This window comes from Hipposideros armiger, unplaced genomic scaffold, assembly GCF_001890085.2.
Source record: "Hipposideros armiger isolate ML-2016 unplaced genomic scaffold, ASM189008v1 scaffold_257, whole genome shotgun sequence".
Taxonomy (NCBI): domain Eukaryota; kingdom Metazoa; phylum Chordata; class Mammalia; order Chiroptera; family Hipposideridae; genus Hipposideros; species Hipposideros armiger.
In genome coordinates, this window is record NW_017731607.1 from 574,533 (window position 1) to 590,420 (window position 15,888).

Below are 15,888 nucleotides of genomic sequence, written 5' to 3' on the forward strand. Positions count from 1 at the left end.
GAGCGGCTCGCCTCCTAACCCTCCTTCGGCCAGGAGGAGGAGCAGCGGCGGCAGCGGCGGCAGCAGGCGACGGCTGCCCCGCGGAGGGAGCGCGGGCGGGGAGGTGCGCGGCCGCCCGGGATGCTCCCCGGCACCTCCTGACCGGCGGGCAGCGCGCACTCGGCGGCACCCGCACGCCCCGGGCCCTCGCCGGCTGCCGGGCTCCCTGGCTCGCGCGGGCCCGCTCTGCGTCGACCGCGCCGCGGTGCGGGCGCGGGGAGGGGGCCGCGGCCAGGGATGAGCTGATTGCGGGTAAATACGCCGCCGACGGGCCCGAGAGGCCGTGAGGAGCAGCCTTTCTGCGGGTCGCCGCCCTGCCCTTGGATCGGAGATCATGTACGTACCCGTCGCGGTCCTGCCATTGTCTGTCCCTCAGCGCGCGCGCGCGCGTGTGTGTGTGCGCCCCTGGACCGGGGGCTCCGGGCCGTCCCCGCGGCCCCCCGCGCTCCCCGCGCTGACCACGCGCCCCTTCTCCCCCGCGCCCTCCTCTCTGTCGTGCAGGTCCATTCACATCGTGGCGCTGGGGAACGAGGGGGACTCGTTTCACCAGGACAGTCGGCCGTCGGGGCTCATCCGCACTTACCTGGGGAGGAGCCCGCTGGTCTCCGGGGACGAAAGCAGCTTGTTGCTGAACGCGACCAGCACGGTCGCGCGCCCCGTGTTCACCGAGTATCAGGCCAGCGCGTTTGGAAACGTCAAGCTGGTGGTCCACGACTGTCCCGTCTGGGTAAGGGGCTGCAGCCGCCCTGTGCCGAAGCCGGCGGAACTTTCCTTTTTTTCTTTTTCCTTCTTCCGCCCCCCTTTTCCCCTTTCTCATGAATGTCAAGGGTCCGGGTCACCTGGGTGGAGTGTTCGAACATTGTTGGGAAAAATCTTTGGTGCTTTGATTCATCGGGCAGAAGGCAGCCCAGAGAACACACTCTTAGAAGGCAGAAAGCCCCAGTGGGAAAGTGGAGCGCTTACACTTCACGACTGGGGTTGTTCCTTGGTAGACGCTGACAGTTGAATATGCCAGCCCCAAGGGACGGGGTCACTAGGTTTCACCAGCAGAGAGCAGTGTGCAGTGTGTGTGTGCGTGTGTGCGTGTGTGCGTGTGTGCATGCCTACGCTTTGAGTGATAGTGTAATGTTAGTGTTCTAAAAATAAAGCCCTCTGCAAGCTCAACACGAGCAAAAATACATTTCACTGGGCCAGTTCAGAAATAGGACCCCTGGAAAGGAGGGGAAAAGACAGGGAATGAGAATTTTAAAGAACTCATTTATATGACTGGCCTGCCTTTGACATTTTTTAATTAGTGGTTTGAATTTTAATAATGTAGATACTCTTGCCCTAGTAGGCATTTGTTTTTAGTGAGTCATACATCAGAAATGATATTACGAATACAGCTTTAAAAAGCTTTAAAATGTGCACGAATTGACAGACGTTGTAATGAAGACGATGAATTCTAGTCTAATTCCTGAGTGTTTGATAAAAGGAGAAAGGACTCTACTCCCTGACACATATAAATGTTTTCAGTACACAATAACATCGTATTTTGAATGTTTTCATTTAATCTTATTTGAAAATGTCTGGTTCTTGACTGGCATTGGAGTTATATTGCTGCTAAACATTGTACTTTGTAACAGAAGAAAGTTTAGTGTCGTCTGAAAAAGAAAATACAAATTATCAAATGAGATTTTACATTTAAACAGCAATGTTTAAAACTGAATTAGGGCCTATAGGGAACTAATTAATATAGCTTTCTAAAGAAATGTATAGAATGTACATAGAAAATTTTCTTATGCAGGTTTCCATATTATGGAAGGAAAAGATCACTTGCCCACATAAATTTTCAGTCGAAGGAAATTTATGTTAATATGCTAAAATAAATGAAAAACAGGCTTTTTAATAACAGGGATGCTATTAAACTCCTAGTGAATGATAGTGATGATGCTGATCATAAGAAGCATTGGTAGATAATTTATTGGCTGGAGTCCATTCAAACAAACAAAACACTTATTTTAACTTTGGTCATTTCACTGTGATCGATCTTAAAGCCTAAAAACGTATTGGTTTTACACAAAGTTGAACATTGAGTGAATAGAGGAAATAATAGCAGGGAAAAGAACATAAGCTGAATTAGGATGTTGGGGTTATTTTTTACACTTTTTTCTTTGAGCTGCTGAGTCTCCTTTATGTTGTTAATTTAGCAAAAAGCAATACTTGTGATCCCATATATTATAATAATTGAATCTTCCAAATAGGTTAAAATAAGCCTTGGTAGTTTAGAGTTTTGCCATATACTGATTGTTATGTTTTAATGCTAATCACCTTTTGTTGGTTAGACTCTGGCCCTATTTAAGGCAAAGAGTGTAACCAGGTATCATTTTCTAGGTTATAATGGTCTTCAGACATAGAATACATTTGTAAAGTTACTCTTTATAAGGTGCTTTTCTTGGTGGTGAGTAAAAGTCCATCAGAGATATCAAAGTTGATTGTACTCATCAGCTGATATTTGACATGTACTGAGTCAATACAGCAGAGCAGATAGAGCACAGGTTTTGATATCAAAAGGACCTGATTTCAGATCCCAACATTGCTACTTAGTGGCTGTGTTCGTTGGTAAATCACTTGTACTCTCTCAGCCTTATTTTCTCTATGTATAAAATAAACATAATAATCCCTGCTTCCTAGAGCTGTGCTGAAAAATAAATGAGGTAGTACATATAAAGTATTTAATATAGAGGCAGGCATGTAATAGGTACTTAATAAATGGTAGCTACTATAATAATGGAGTATTTATTACAACTTTAGTATAGCCATATATCACTTAGGCTACGCAAAAGTAAAGTTTTCCCACACACCATTCAAGGTTTATACAAATACAGTACATTGAGGTGGCAATTTTAGTACTTAGTAGGTTTGTATTTGCAACTCCAGTAGAGTAAAATTGTTGTTTTGTTGTAAAAACTCACATTATTTTTTTAAAAGATGAGTTTTATTCTCCAAATGTGGCTGCAAGCCTTGTGTTGCATAATCTCTTAGAGGAAATCCTGGAACTGATTTACCAGGGGTGGGAGAATTTGATTTCCTTCGTATTTCTAGAAACCAGTGGAGCATTTTGTCTTTGACATAGTTTGAGAAGAAGTGTGATGTTGTTTTCTTGGAATTGGAATGCGATAATTGTGCTTCTCTTTTCTAGTTTTATTCTGTGGATCTGTAGCCTCACTTCTGGAGCTTTGCTGTAAACTTGGCCCTTTTTAAATAAACGTGCTTCAAATTTCTTTTTATGTAGCTCATTCTTTAGTATATGTCTCTCTCAAACCCACCCATTTTTTGTGCAGCTATATTATTATTTCATTTCTAGATCTTTTCTTGTTTACCAAAAATATTGCACAAGAAGCAGTGAGGTAATGTATGCACAGGGTTTGAAGCTCTGACTTGTATTAAAAATAAAGTTATTTTTAAGTCTTTATAGCCTCAATACCACAGTGTTAATGATGCCCAAACCCATTTTCTCATGAAGTTTTCCCTTAAATGTTCCCTTTTCCCCTCCCCCCATACACCTCTCCAGTCACTCTGGAATTTTGAACTATTTTGGAATACAAAGAGCAGTAACTTTTGATTCCTTCTCTCAGAGTTAAATGGCTGCTTATATGGGTCCCACTTTTGTTGTTGTAACCCATTCCTCTGAAGTTGTCCTTTTTCTTTTTTATACTTATACACCTTGTTATACTTATACACTTTGAACTTGAATACTGTAACAAATACAGTTGGACCTGAATGGGTTTTGTGGTTTGGGATTTGGAAATTAGTGTCGAGCTCTTCTGGGAAGCTTTCGCATATCCTTGATCTGTGCCCCACTTCACTTCTTCCTACTCTTACACTCTCTGCTAAGTGCAAGACTGTGTACTTTATAGTCCCATAGTTTGCCCTTCTTTTGTTGTTGTTCTTTTCATCTTCCTTTAAAAATGCTTTGTCCATCTACTTTCAGCAGGGTATTCATGTCTAAAAATTCTGTCATTCTTGTTACTCTGAGTGTACTTGTAGGAAGTGGGTGGGTTGGGAAGATATAGGGAATTGGGAGAGGCTGTGCTGGGGCTGGCGAGGTACTAATGAAAAGAGGCTCTCTCTGCAAAAGGGCATTGATGTATAACACCTCTCCAGAATATTCCATCATAGGATAAAAGCTCTGTCACATGTACGTGGATCTTGATTGATTGATTCAAACACTACTGACCCTGTTTTAACGTGTAAACTTACATAGCTCCACAGTTTTTGGAACCATTATCCACATCTAGCTGTGTATTTTCTTTTTTGGGGGGTGGGGTGGTATGTGTTCCAATAAGTCTATATTCACAAAAAACAGGCTTTGGGTCAGATTTGCCCGATAGCTATTTTCTTAATCTAGTTTATTACATTCTAGAAATACATACTAAAGGCCATGTGAAAGGACAAATAATGATTAATAGTTAACTAGACTATGAGTAGAAAGCTATTATGCATATTTAGCAGTGGTATTAAGATACATAAAGATAATTTTCCTTATACCATTATTCACACAAAAATTTTGAAAAATTATTTTTAAAATATTAAAGCACTAAATTTTAAGGCATAGGATTCCCTAATAAATTACTTTTGGCTCCAATTCTAAATATAAATATTATTAACTGTAACCCAAAAATAAAGATTTCAAAATCAGAAAGATTTATATGAGCAAAATACATGAATTGCAAATATATTTCCTACCATGTAAGCACCCTATAATACTCGGTATCTTTTTATTGAGGTGCCCCTCCACCATGTACATGATGTATGCAGTGCTGTCCACAGCTTTATGTATCATAAAGTTGAAAAGTATAAATGAATTTTGAAAATATAGATAAAATATATGGAACTCCACAGAATTCACAGTGTATTACAATTCAAAACACTGAACAATCCATAACTGGGTCACAGAAAATCCTTTGATTCTTCCTTCATACTGATGCTTTTATATCTAATGTATAGTGTTACATTTTTGAAATTATTAGGTGATATTAAAAATAAGGCATAGTTTTAAAACATAATGCTTAGTTTTTAATATGAATATTGAAAGAGGTTGTTTCTTTTGTCAGACTCTCAGGAATTCTCTAGGTCTTCTATTTAGCCACTGCATAGTGGTCTAGGCTAAATGAATAAACAAAAGTGAAAAAAAAGTAAGTAGGCTTTAAAGAGTTTAAATTTTATGTAGTTACCGTTGTAAAATAAAATTTTTTTATGAATTTCCAAAAGTTAAAATATAGCAAAAAATTTAAACTAATATGTTATAATTTATTTCTTATTGATTTGTAGATAGACTAAAGATTGTTCTTTGCATTTTGGTTTAGGACATTTTTGACAGTGATTGGTACACCTCTCGAAATTTAATCGGTGGTGCTGACATCATTGTAATCAAATACAACGTAAATGACAAGTTTTCATTCCACGAAGTGAAGGATAATTATATTCCGGTGATAAAAAGAGCATTAAACTCAGTTCCAGTAATCATTGCTGCTGTTGGTACCAGACAAAATGGTAAGTATTTAATTTTCTTTTTTTTTATTGAGAGTGCAGGTACCAAATTAATTCTAAATAGAACTGTTTATTAATGATTAATATGGTGTATTTTTTAAAAAGAAAACAAAATAACTGGATTCAAATGCCAACTGTTATTTCTTTATCTTTGGATAGTATAACAAGGTATTAAAGGAAAATATTGCAAACTTCTGCTGTGATTGTGATGGGTACAACTTTGTCTTCTAAATTGTACTTCTACAGAAGTGAAGGAAGGCAATAACTGTTTTCTTCTGACACAGGCACAGTATTAGGTGATGCGGAGCCCTGGAAACCTGTTCTTGACAATCTAAAGGTCTATCCAGTTGGGAAGGGTTGATTGTCCATATAAGGGTGTGGGCTTGGGAGCAGGGATTTTAGATAGATAGCAATGAGTGAGCTGAATACACTGACAACACTGCCTAAGAGGGAGGCTTGCTCACTCTGTAGCTGGTGGATTAAGTTGGTTCAGTTTCTGTAGTTGCTGGTATACATATTATTGTCAAATATATCAGGGCCAACTCAAAATGCATTTGGTGGTATTTTATAGTTCTTTTTAGTGGTATTTCCTCAGTAAAGCTTCTTATAACATTTCATTTATCATTTATTATTATTATTTTACTTTTTATTGAGGGATAGCAACATAAAAAAACATAAAGTTAATGCATTTTATGTATGTATACATCCATGCAACCATCATACAGATCAAGGTAGAACATTTGCAGCATTTTAGAAGGTTCCCTCATGCCTCTTCCCACTTAATAACACCCCTCCCTAGAGGTAACCACTATTCTGACTTTTAACAACATAGATTAGTTTTACCTATTCTTGGACTTGATACAAATGGAATTATACAGTATGTAGTGTCTGGTGTCTAATTTCAGTTAGCATAATACTTTTGAGATCATCTGTGTTGTGCTTACCTATACTTCATTCTTTTTATTGCTGCATATTATTCCATTGTATGAATATGCTGAAATTTATTTATCCATTCTCACTTCGACGTTGCTTACGTTGTTATCTAAGGATTGTTGGGTCATCAGGTAGGTATATGAGTAGCATTAGTAGATGCAAATAAAGCAGACTTGACCCTTCCTTGACCCCACATCCCTTCTCTTTTCCTGTCTTTCTCTTTATTGCTGGCCATGATTATTGAAAGTGCCCTCCAAACTTCCTGAGTCCACTTCCTAACTTCCCATTCGTTCTTCAGTGCACTACAGTCTGATTTTGACTTTTACAGTTACACTCAATTCATTCTCACTCAGGGTTACCAGGTTATATGCTTATTGCCAAATTGAATACATTTTAATAAAAATTCTCTCTTTGAAATTATTCAAACATTCCTCTTTTTTAAATTAAAGTTTATTGGGGTGACAATTGTTAGTCAAGTTACATAGGTTTCAGGTGTACAATTCTGTAACTTCCTCCTAATAAAGCTACTCTTTCTTTCCCAGTTGTCCTAATTCTCTGTTCTCTTTACTGTCCCCCAACCCTGCCACCTTACACACATATACAAACATATCCTGTAGCTGTTGCTCAAAGTTCCATACTTCAATTTCACCTCTTCTTGCTGTCTGCTCTCACTGTGAGCCCGCTAATCGCTTGCCCTTGCTTGTGCTTTATAGAGACTGATGATTACCCAGTCTGGTCTGTGGCTCCAGTCTCTGTCGTGACCCACACAGCTCCACAGACAGCTTCCTCTCTCTACTGAATTCTCTATCTTGGTGAATGATGCCAAACTTATCTATTCACCCAAACTAGACTTATCAACCTAGCTTCCTCTCCCATACCCCACAGCTGGTTGATGAAGAATTTCTTTCGAGTTAACATTTTTAAGTAAATCTCAAACTGTTTTCTCTATATCTACACTGGATTTCAGATTCTGGTCATTTAATTACCTGTCATGGTGGCCTTCTTTTTGGTCTCCTGAAGGGGCAGTTCCAGATTTTATAGGACCTAAAACTTATAAAATTTGAAATGTTCTATGTAAGGGGAAAAAATTAAATTACAGATATGTATATGTACAAAAGTGAATATTTATTTAGAAAGAGAAAAGAAAGCACAAGAAACTACAAATCTGAAAAAACTGTCAAATGCCGCAAGTATTTTTTTAAAATGCTTCTATTATTTAACAGCTTGATACTTCTTTAACTTTTCTTCAATTTTGGGGGGCTGCATAGCCTTTGAGCACCTCTTCATATGCTAACCACTTTTTAAGGTTTTCTATAGAGAGAAGAAAACGATAATCAGTTATTCTTCTAGCATATTTCTTTACTCTCCATATTGGTTCTGGGCCCCACAGTTTGTGTTGTGTTTGTCTTCCAGCTTGGCATCTTTGTGTCATGACACCAAATAAATTAGCACAGTGGTGGCAGAAACATTCCTGAAGGCCATTCATATACCAGGACACTTCACTGTACAAGGAAGTGACTGCAGACCACGAATGATACCTCACTAAACCTAAATTTAAATTCCTCTTAGCACAATCCTCCAAATGTCCCTGGTTACTTTAGAGCTGCCTGACAAAAGGTGAAGTAAGTTGCAGTGGAAAGAGATAGTGTTCTTAATCAAATGTAGTGAAACTATCTTATTTTACAAATTTTACCAAAGCATATGACCATTGGAAAGAATCTGTTGCTCAGGTTCACAAGAAAAGGGCCTGAAGCTTAAGCTTTCTCAGCATCATGGTAAATTGGCCTCTAGTCTCCTGTTCTGCTTTGCCTCTTTCTGAAATAAATCAGATCATGATAATCATCCTAAAATACAAATCAGATCATGATTCTCAATACTTTAAATTCTTTAGAAACTTTCTTCTTTTTCCGTAACTTTGTTTTGCAAAATTTCAAAGCTAAGAAAATTGACAAGAATGGGACAGTGAACCCTAGAAATTATACACACACACACACACACACACACACACACATACACTTTTCTCGTCTGAACCATTTGAGAGTAAACTGTAAACATTATGGGATTTCTTCAATCCTAATTATTTAAGTCTGCATCATCTAAGAACAAGCCATCCTCCTATTAACTGTAATACAATCATCACTCAAGAAATGTAACTATTATTATCTATTACACTATTATTTAAAATATCCATATTCACATTTTCTCAATTATTCCAAAGCTTTTTTTTTTTTTAACATCCAGAATGACATTAAGGATTACGCATTGCATTTAATTGTCATGTTTTGCTAGTGTTTTTTAATCCGGAACAGATCCCCAGCCTTTTTCGGGGGTGAGGAAGGGAAGGAGGTGTCTTTCATGACATTGGCATTTTTAAAGAATCCAAGCCCAATATTTTGCACAATTCCTTCAGATCTGATAACTGTGGTTGTACAATAGTGATTTTTTTTTATCATTTCTTCACTTATTAGTATTCTTCTGTAAATAGAGCTTTCCCTTCTTTCTGCTCCCATATCTTTCATGGATTTGCTCTTTAAATTCAGTATTTTAAAATATGTTCTTATTATTCTTTCTGATACTCAAATTACCCCAAATTTGCCTGTGGGGGGACTCTTCTCGCTAACTCCAATTAATTTTTGAGTCTTTCCGCTCAAGATGTTCCAGGCTCTCCTTAGACTTTGCCTGCCCCAGCCCTGGAATCAGTCATTTCTTCAGGGAGCCCTGGTACCTTGGATTGAGTAATGATATTTAGAAACCAAGATCTGGGCTCTAGGGGTGTTCATTACTTTAGGTGTCATGCCTTCTCGGCTCTTTCATTGACACCCTTATTCTAATCCGGTATTTTTATGTCACTTAAATAACTTTCTATTGTAAAGTCTTACTTAAGATACAAGATCCTTCATGACATAGCCCCTGACTACTTCTAGAACCTTGTAGGACACAAGACACAATCCCTTGTCTTATGTGCCCATCACACTGAACTACTTGAAGAACTCAGTGTCTTTCTTTAGATCTGAGAGTCTCAACTTCCTGATTTCAGATATTACCTTCCTTCCATTTTTTTCTATTCTCTCCTTTTGGGACTCTTGTTGGACTGAAATGGAAACTTCTGGATCTCTCCTCCATTTCTCGTATCTTTCTTTTACATTTTGTATCGCTTTATTCCCCCCTGTTGCATTATGGGAGAATTTCTTCAACTTTTCTTTCCCCCCAGTTCACAAATTAGTTCTGCTGGGTTCATTTTGCTATTTTGTATTATTAAAATTTTTGTTTGTTTGTTTCAACAGCTTTTCATATCCACAATCTCTAATTGGTTGTTTTTTCATAATTTATTGTTCCTGTTTTAAGGATATAAATACTTTAAAAATGCCCTCTCTTAATTAATTGTACTTATTTTCAGGTTCTGTTTTGATTAGTCTGTTAAGTCTGGTTTTGAGGGTGGCATTATAAGTCTTTCCGTTTGATGAGATTTTATTTCATGGTCTGGATGTTTCTCAAATGTTGGATAATTCTTAATTTGCCTAGTTTTCCACTTGAGATTCCCTGATGGCTGGATGCCTTCCTCCTCCTCTGTCCAGCTGTTCTCTGTAGGGGGGTGGGAGTGGGAGTATGCACAGGATCTGCAAGCCTAGCTGCTTTCCCTGGGGTATTCCAGCTAATCTCCACTCTGTTGCCCTTGGGCCTCCTTCTCTCCCCCACCCTCAACCCCCATCATTAAGCAGTAAGCATTCTTGATGTTGCCACAGTACATGCTTGACGTCCCACCTGTACTCTGAGCTTCAGCCTTTTTTTGGTCCTGTACCATCTGCCTTCAGTCTCTTAGGCATTCCTAGTTTTGGGGCTGATAAGAATCTCTCCTCTGATTTTTTGAGTGTTGCTGTATATGCACAGCTCTCTTCCTCCTTCCCCATCTCTCCCTTTCTCCCTTCCTCTTTCCTCTTTCCCCTCCCTTACTTTATGTCATCATTTCATGATTTAGCAGGAAGAAGAGATAGCAGTGTGGGCTTTAGCTGACCGTCTTGAAACTAGAAGTGAATGTGTTTATCCAGCCTCTGTGTATGCCATATCCTCTGATTAGAATGCTCCTCTGCACACCCGCTATCCTACCTGCATAGCAAATTCATACTTATTCTTTAAATCATTACCTCTTCTGTGAAACCTTCCATAATCTGCCCGTGGGGGTGGGGGTGGGGGGGACGGGGACAGAAGGAAGATACTCTGTTCCCATGGTGATTTTGTACACCTTTATTTTACTACTTATATGTTATAATTGTTTGCAGTCATGTCTGTCTTGGCTCAGTTGACTGTGAGCTGCTTTTATCAGTGTGTCCTTATCCTTAGTATGTGATTTGTGGTAGGTACTTAATAAACATTTGTTCAATGAGGGATTGGATGGTTTTATGAATGACATACATACATGAAAAAAAATCAATTTCACTGATGAGGTGAAATTAATTTATGATTTAAGATGTGATCACAAAATGATTACAAAGCTAAATCTGGCTATTCAACTCAAGGACATTTAGTGTTCCTCCCATCCCCCACCAGTCCCTTTTGCAATACATGAAACTGCAGGGTATTCTCCTCGTAACTCCTCTCCTGGTCTCTTTTGAGAATTAGTTCAGCAAACACAATGTCTCATCTCTTTCCTTTGTTACCCATGTTTTGACAAGCTTGACTGTGTATATCTTCATCATTTTTGGCTCTGAATAGGTTTTTGACTTTTACTAAATGTTGAATCTATCTTTAAAGTAGAAACATTTTTCCAGACATGCCCAGGGTGTATTCATAGCCTTCAGCTCCTGAAAGCTGACATCCCGTCTTCTTATCTTTTTGAAGCTCTGATAGAGTCTAGTACATTGCAGGCTAGTATTCTTAGAAGGATTTCTAACAGTTTCAAGCATTGGCAACATTGTAAGGCTCACCCTACAGGTTCTCAAAGCCACTGCTTTGAAAGAGATGCCTTTCATTTAAATTCCAGAGTTACATTGTGTTTGCTTTAAAATAATAGACGTTTTGTGGTACCACCTTAAAAGACAACATATATGGAAAGAAAAATAAAACCACAGTGTTAACTAGAAGCATAATACTCTGATTCACAGGTCCCTGTGACCCTGAGGTAGGCACATAGGAGTGAGATCCTAAAGAAGGCACCACAGTTTAAAATTATTTGGGGCCCTCTGATTGATCCTGATGAAATGCTCACTGAAGGGTTATTGAATCCACATGTGTTTTGTTGATTCGCCTACCCGACACATCATGACTAGGCATTCTCCCTTTTGGGTTTGTGTAAAGAAAAATGTCTTCTGTGACACAGAGGCAATACAAAGATTGGATATAAGGAGGAACTTTTTAGGCATGTGTGTCAGTAAGATGCTTCTGGCCACTCACAAGGGAAAACCCCACTCAGCTGGATTAAACCTGATATGGTTGTATTTTCCCTCACATCAAGATAATTTGTTAAAGATTATTTTACATTGTGTTCACTTAATTTTTCACTTGAAACACTACTGACTTGGCTTGATTTTTGTGTAGAAATAAAGTTTAAGAAGATGACCTGCCTACCCACTCCTTTCCATCAACATAAGGAGAGCTTTGTAGACATAAGAAGGCCTCTGTCTTCAGAAAGTCAAAGGCACTGTTTATGAAGGCTTTGTAAAGAATGTGAAATACCATGAGTTATTTTTCAAAATAGGCTGAATACTGTATGAAAACTTGACTTGCTCCAAACCTAAAGTGATCTTAGAAAAAGTAAATGTAAAAACCCTGATTAAAATTTATGGCATAATTTAGAGAACCCAAGCTTAATTTTTAAATCATTGTATGTTTGAAATCTATACTTCTTTACTCAAACTAAATTTTTATTTTATTTTTTGATGTCCTTTTATCAGGTGGAGCAAGTAACAATTTTATTATTGTTTCTCCATCTCCAAAGCACAAGGAGACTTGGACAAGACACTTAACCTCTCTGAGCCTCAGTTTCCTTCTCTATAAAACAAGGGTGTGAATATATACATGGCTTCTGAGCTCTAAAATGCTCTCAGTGAAGCTAAAATGATCTAAGTCATGTATGTGGACTAATATCCTTGGCATACACCCTATATGGACTCATTTGTGCTCCATCCATATGCAGTTCTTTGGTAGGAAATTTGTTGTGTACGTGTATGCTGTGGAGAGTTGCCCAAATGCCCTTTCGGGGCCACTGTACTCCCTCAGTCACTGGGCTTGGCTGCTGATGACACACAACTGAGACCCTTTCCAGGCATTACCCTCTGCAGATGGAAGCTGGGGTTCCCAAGGTTAGGCCCCCTCCCCAGGGGCAGTTCTCCTCTAATTACTGGTGGATTAGGAATACAAAGGCCCAGCTGCCTTTCCCCAAATGGTGAACCACTCCAAGGGCCATCGAGGCTCTGGAGCCCCCTGCAGGATCAGCTGAGATCTCTGTTGCAACTACAATATATGGCATTTCTAATTTTCCCTCTGCCCAGTATGCATCCCTTCAGTCTTGCAGAGTTGTTTCCAAGGTCACCTCCAATAAACCCCTGTACACCAGTCTTTATCTCAGTCTGCTTCCCAGGGAAGCCAGCCTACAACAACATGCATTTCTAAAGATGTATTTACCCCCTTTGGACTTGGCTATTTTTGAACAATGCGTACCTGATGTTTTGGCATGAAACAAAATGAAGCTAGCTAACAAATACAGAGTTGACTGAACATACGAGTACATTTTTAGCCTTGTGAAGGAGTGTCTTTATAGAAGAGCTGATCTGCCACCTTCCCAGCCATAGATCTGTACATGGTACAACCATGAATCTTGGGACAGTTCACATTTTGAGTAAATACTTTTTATTCCTTTAGTTTTGTTTTGTTTTGTTTTTAATCTTGAAGAAAAAAGCCAAAGAGTGATTGAATTTGGCTTCTGCAGGTGAATGCTGTAGAGTTTAATAATTGAAATGTCTGGATTAATAACATACATTATATGAAATCTACAAAGAGAGTGGCAGTTGTGCAGCCTTGAAGAGTCAGGCCAAGTTGAGGATTTTATTAAAAGTATTAGGTCTATTCAAACTTAGCGAATATATTTTAAGTTTATTATAAAAAGAATAAAAATCAACCCACTGTTTTCCATGGTTTCTGTGGGCAGTCACGTTGTTAAATTTGTACTGATACTTAGGTTGTCAGGGTTGTGTAAAAGGAAGCCGACCTGCCATCACTGACTCATGGGTCTAATTAGTGTAATTGCCTTGGTAATATCCATTCACCTACTTTTAAATTCTTCTATTTTAAAAAACACTGTTTGCTTATTATTATTTATTTATTTATTTATTTATTTATTTATTTATTTATTTATTTATTTTTGCACTTAAAGCTTGTTTATTTCAGGGACCTTTCGATTATCATTGATACTTTCATTCAGAGTCTAGTGGATCATGGTTGTATTAAATGCCCTTGAACTGTGGTTTCTGGTATGAACTCTTAATTTGTTGTTTAATGCTCAGATGGTCTATGTATTTTTTTTTCCTTTGTTTTCTTTTTTTGCTGTTTAAATGCAAAGCTCTTTGTTGTTCACCTTCATTTTCTCAGAAGAATTACCTTGCACGTGCCCACTATGTACCTCCGACAGAGGGAGCTGTGTCAGTACGACCGAGGGAATCCAGCTTGCTAAGGAACTAGGAGCTACCTATCTGGAACTACACAGCCTTGATGACTTCTACATAGGAAAATATTTTGGAGGAGTGGTGAGTGGAAGTTGTTATTACATACATTAAAGTCATTTGTCTGCTTGGCTCGTTAGCTATGGTCCAGAGCCTCAATCAGAACTTTGGTTTTAAAAGCATGATTAGTTTTAGCCTTGAGAAATGACATGAGAGTAAGTAGAAAAAAGCTTTTGTTAGAATAAAATTTGATTTGATTTTTCTCTCCAGATGAAACGTTTTCTATTGTCTAGTGTGGTATTTTGGAATTTTCCACTTATTAGAGCATGTTTACTTACACAAACCCGTGATGTCAGTTTTCATGGTAATCTTTAAACAACTCAATGAACCTGGCAGCCTGAATGAGCGGGCCCTGAAAGCTCTCCTTTTCTATCTACCACTTGAAAAGAATCATTCTTCTCTATGTGTGTTTCGGCAAGATTTCATATACTTCTGATCTTGGTGTAGCTCAGAAAAATCCAGAGGCACTACTTACACAAATTGCTTCTCGTTGGACATGTAGGAAGCCAGGGTTTGTTGCTGCGTCGCAGTGGGCTCTGCAGGCATTTGAGCCCCATCTTGGCACCATCTTTCCAACCCTCTAAGAAGTGACTCCTTTCAACAGACATAGCTAGTAAATGTCAGTAAGAGGTTTAAACCAAGTAAACGCTACATTAAGCAGGAGCGCTTCGGACTTCTCCATCAGTTCCCTAGCTCTTCATCAAGTACCCTTTCCAATATGCAAGAGCATTCATTATGTCGATTCATGTTGAAATGTGAAGGTCTCCACAGATGACTATAGAAATTTCATTTGTTCTGGAGTTAACTAAACTCCAGATAAGAGCCAAAGATAAAATAACCATTAGGGAGATATACTCACAATATTGATATTATCAATGACTGAGACGCTTTTGTCTCATTTATTTATATGGATAAGCAGTGTGTAGAAAGAGAGAGAGAGGGGTGGAACCTAACTTTTCCTATCAAGCGGATTATATCGTAGGGGCTTAAAAAAAATCTTAATTAGTTTAAGACTCATATTTATCTAAAATGCCTAGGAAGTGTAGGACGAGGGGGAAAGATAGTTTTGTTTCACTTGTTGAAGGGGCTGGTTCGCTTGGGGGTCCTTAGGCCTGTTCTCCAGTCAGGTTCCTGAACCTGCAACACTCAGGATCACTCCTCCAACCTCCTAACGACCATGTACTCTCTTTCTCTTCTTTGTTTCTCTTTGCTCCTAATACCTAGTGTTGCAGTTAGGGGAGGAGGCATGATGAGGATCGAAGAGGTGGTCAACGTTGGGAGAAAAACACGGCGATTTCTTTTTTCCTTAACTCAAGACTTAATGAGAATGTGGAAATAAGATCAGAGTGATCTCTTTTGAGACTCTTTTGAAAAGTAAAGTACAATGAGATCTTGAGCATTAGAAATCAGGGTATTTGCAAAAATATGGAAGGAGATGATGTCATAGTGAGAAGAGCATTTAAAATCTTGTGTTTAAGCATCAGGGCTGAAGAACTGTGCAATGTTACCTTCAGACTGGGACTAGGGAGACACGGGCCCTCTAGTTGCACCCCTCTCCAGAGAGCACAAGATGATGGAGCCAAGGGGATGTGCCCACCAGAGCTGGTAGCCCCGTCTAGACCTGCAGCATCTACTATGGCAGCCAGTAGCCACATGTGGCTATTTATATTTA

General features: G+C 38.9%; 1 protein-coding gene across 1 annotated transcript in view; it reads left to right on the forward strand.

The window, feature by feature from the left end:
• The first annotated feature begins 87 nt into the window (after positions 1-87).
• RHOBTB3 (Rho related BTB domain containing 3) overlaps positions 88-15,888 on the forward strand; it is a 50,828-nt gene continuing 35,027 nt past the window's right edge. The window contains exons 1-4 of the mRNA XM_019656280.1: positions 88-375; positions 541-766; positions 5,388-5,574; positions 14,086-14,240. Coding sequence (XP_019511825.1) covers positions 374-375; positions 541-766; positions 5,388-5,574; positions 14,086-14,240 — 570 coding nt within the window. The 5' untranslated portion in view covers positions 88-373. The remainder of the gene's footprint in view (positions 376-540; positions 767-5,387; positions 5,575-14,085; positions 14,241-15,888) is intronic.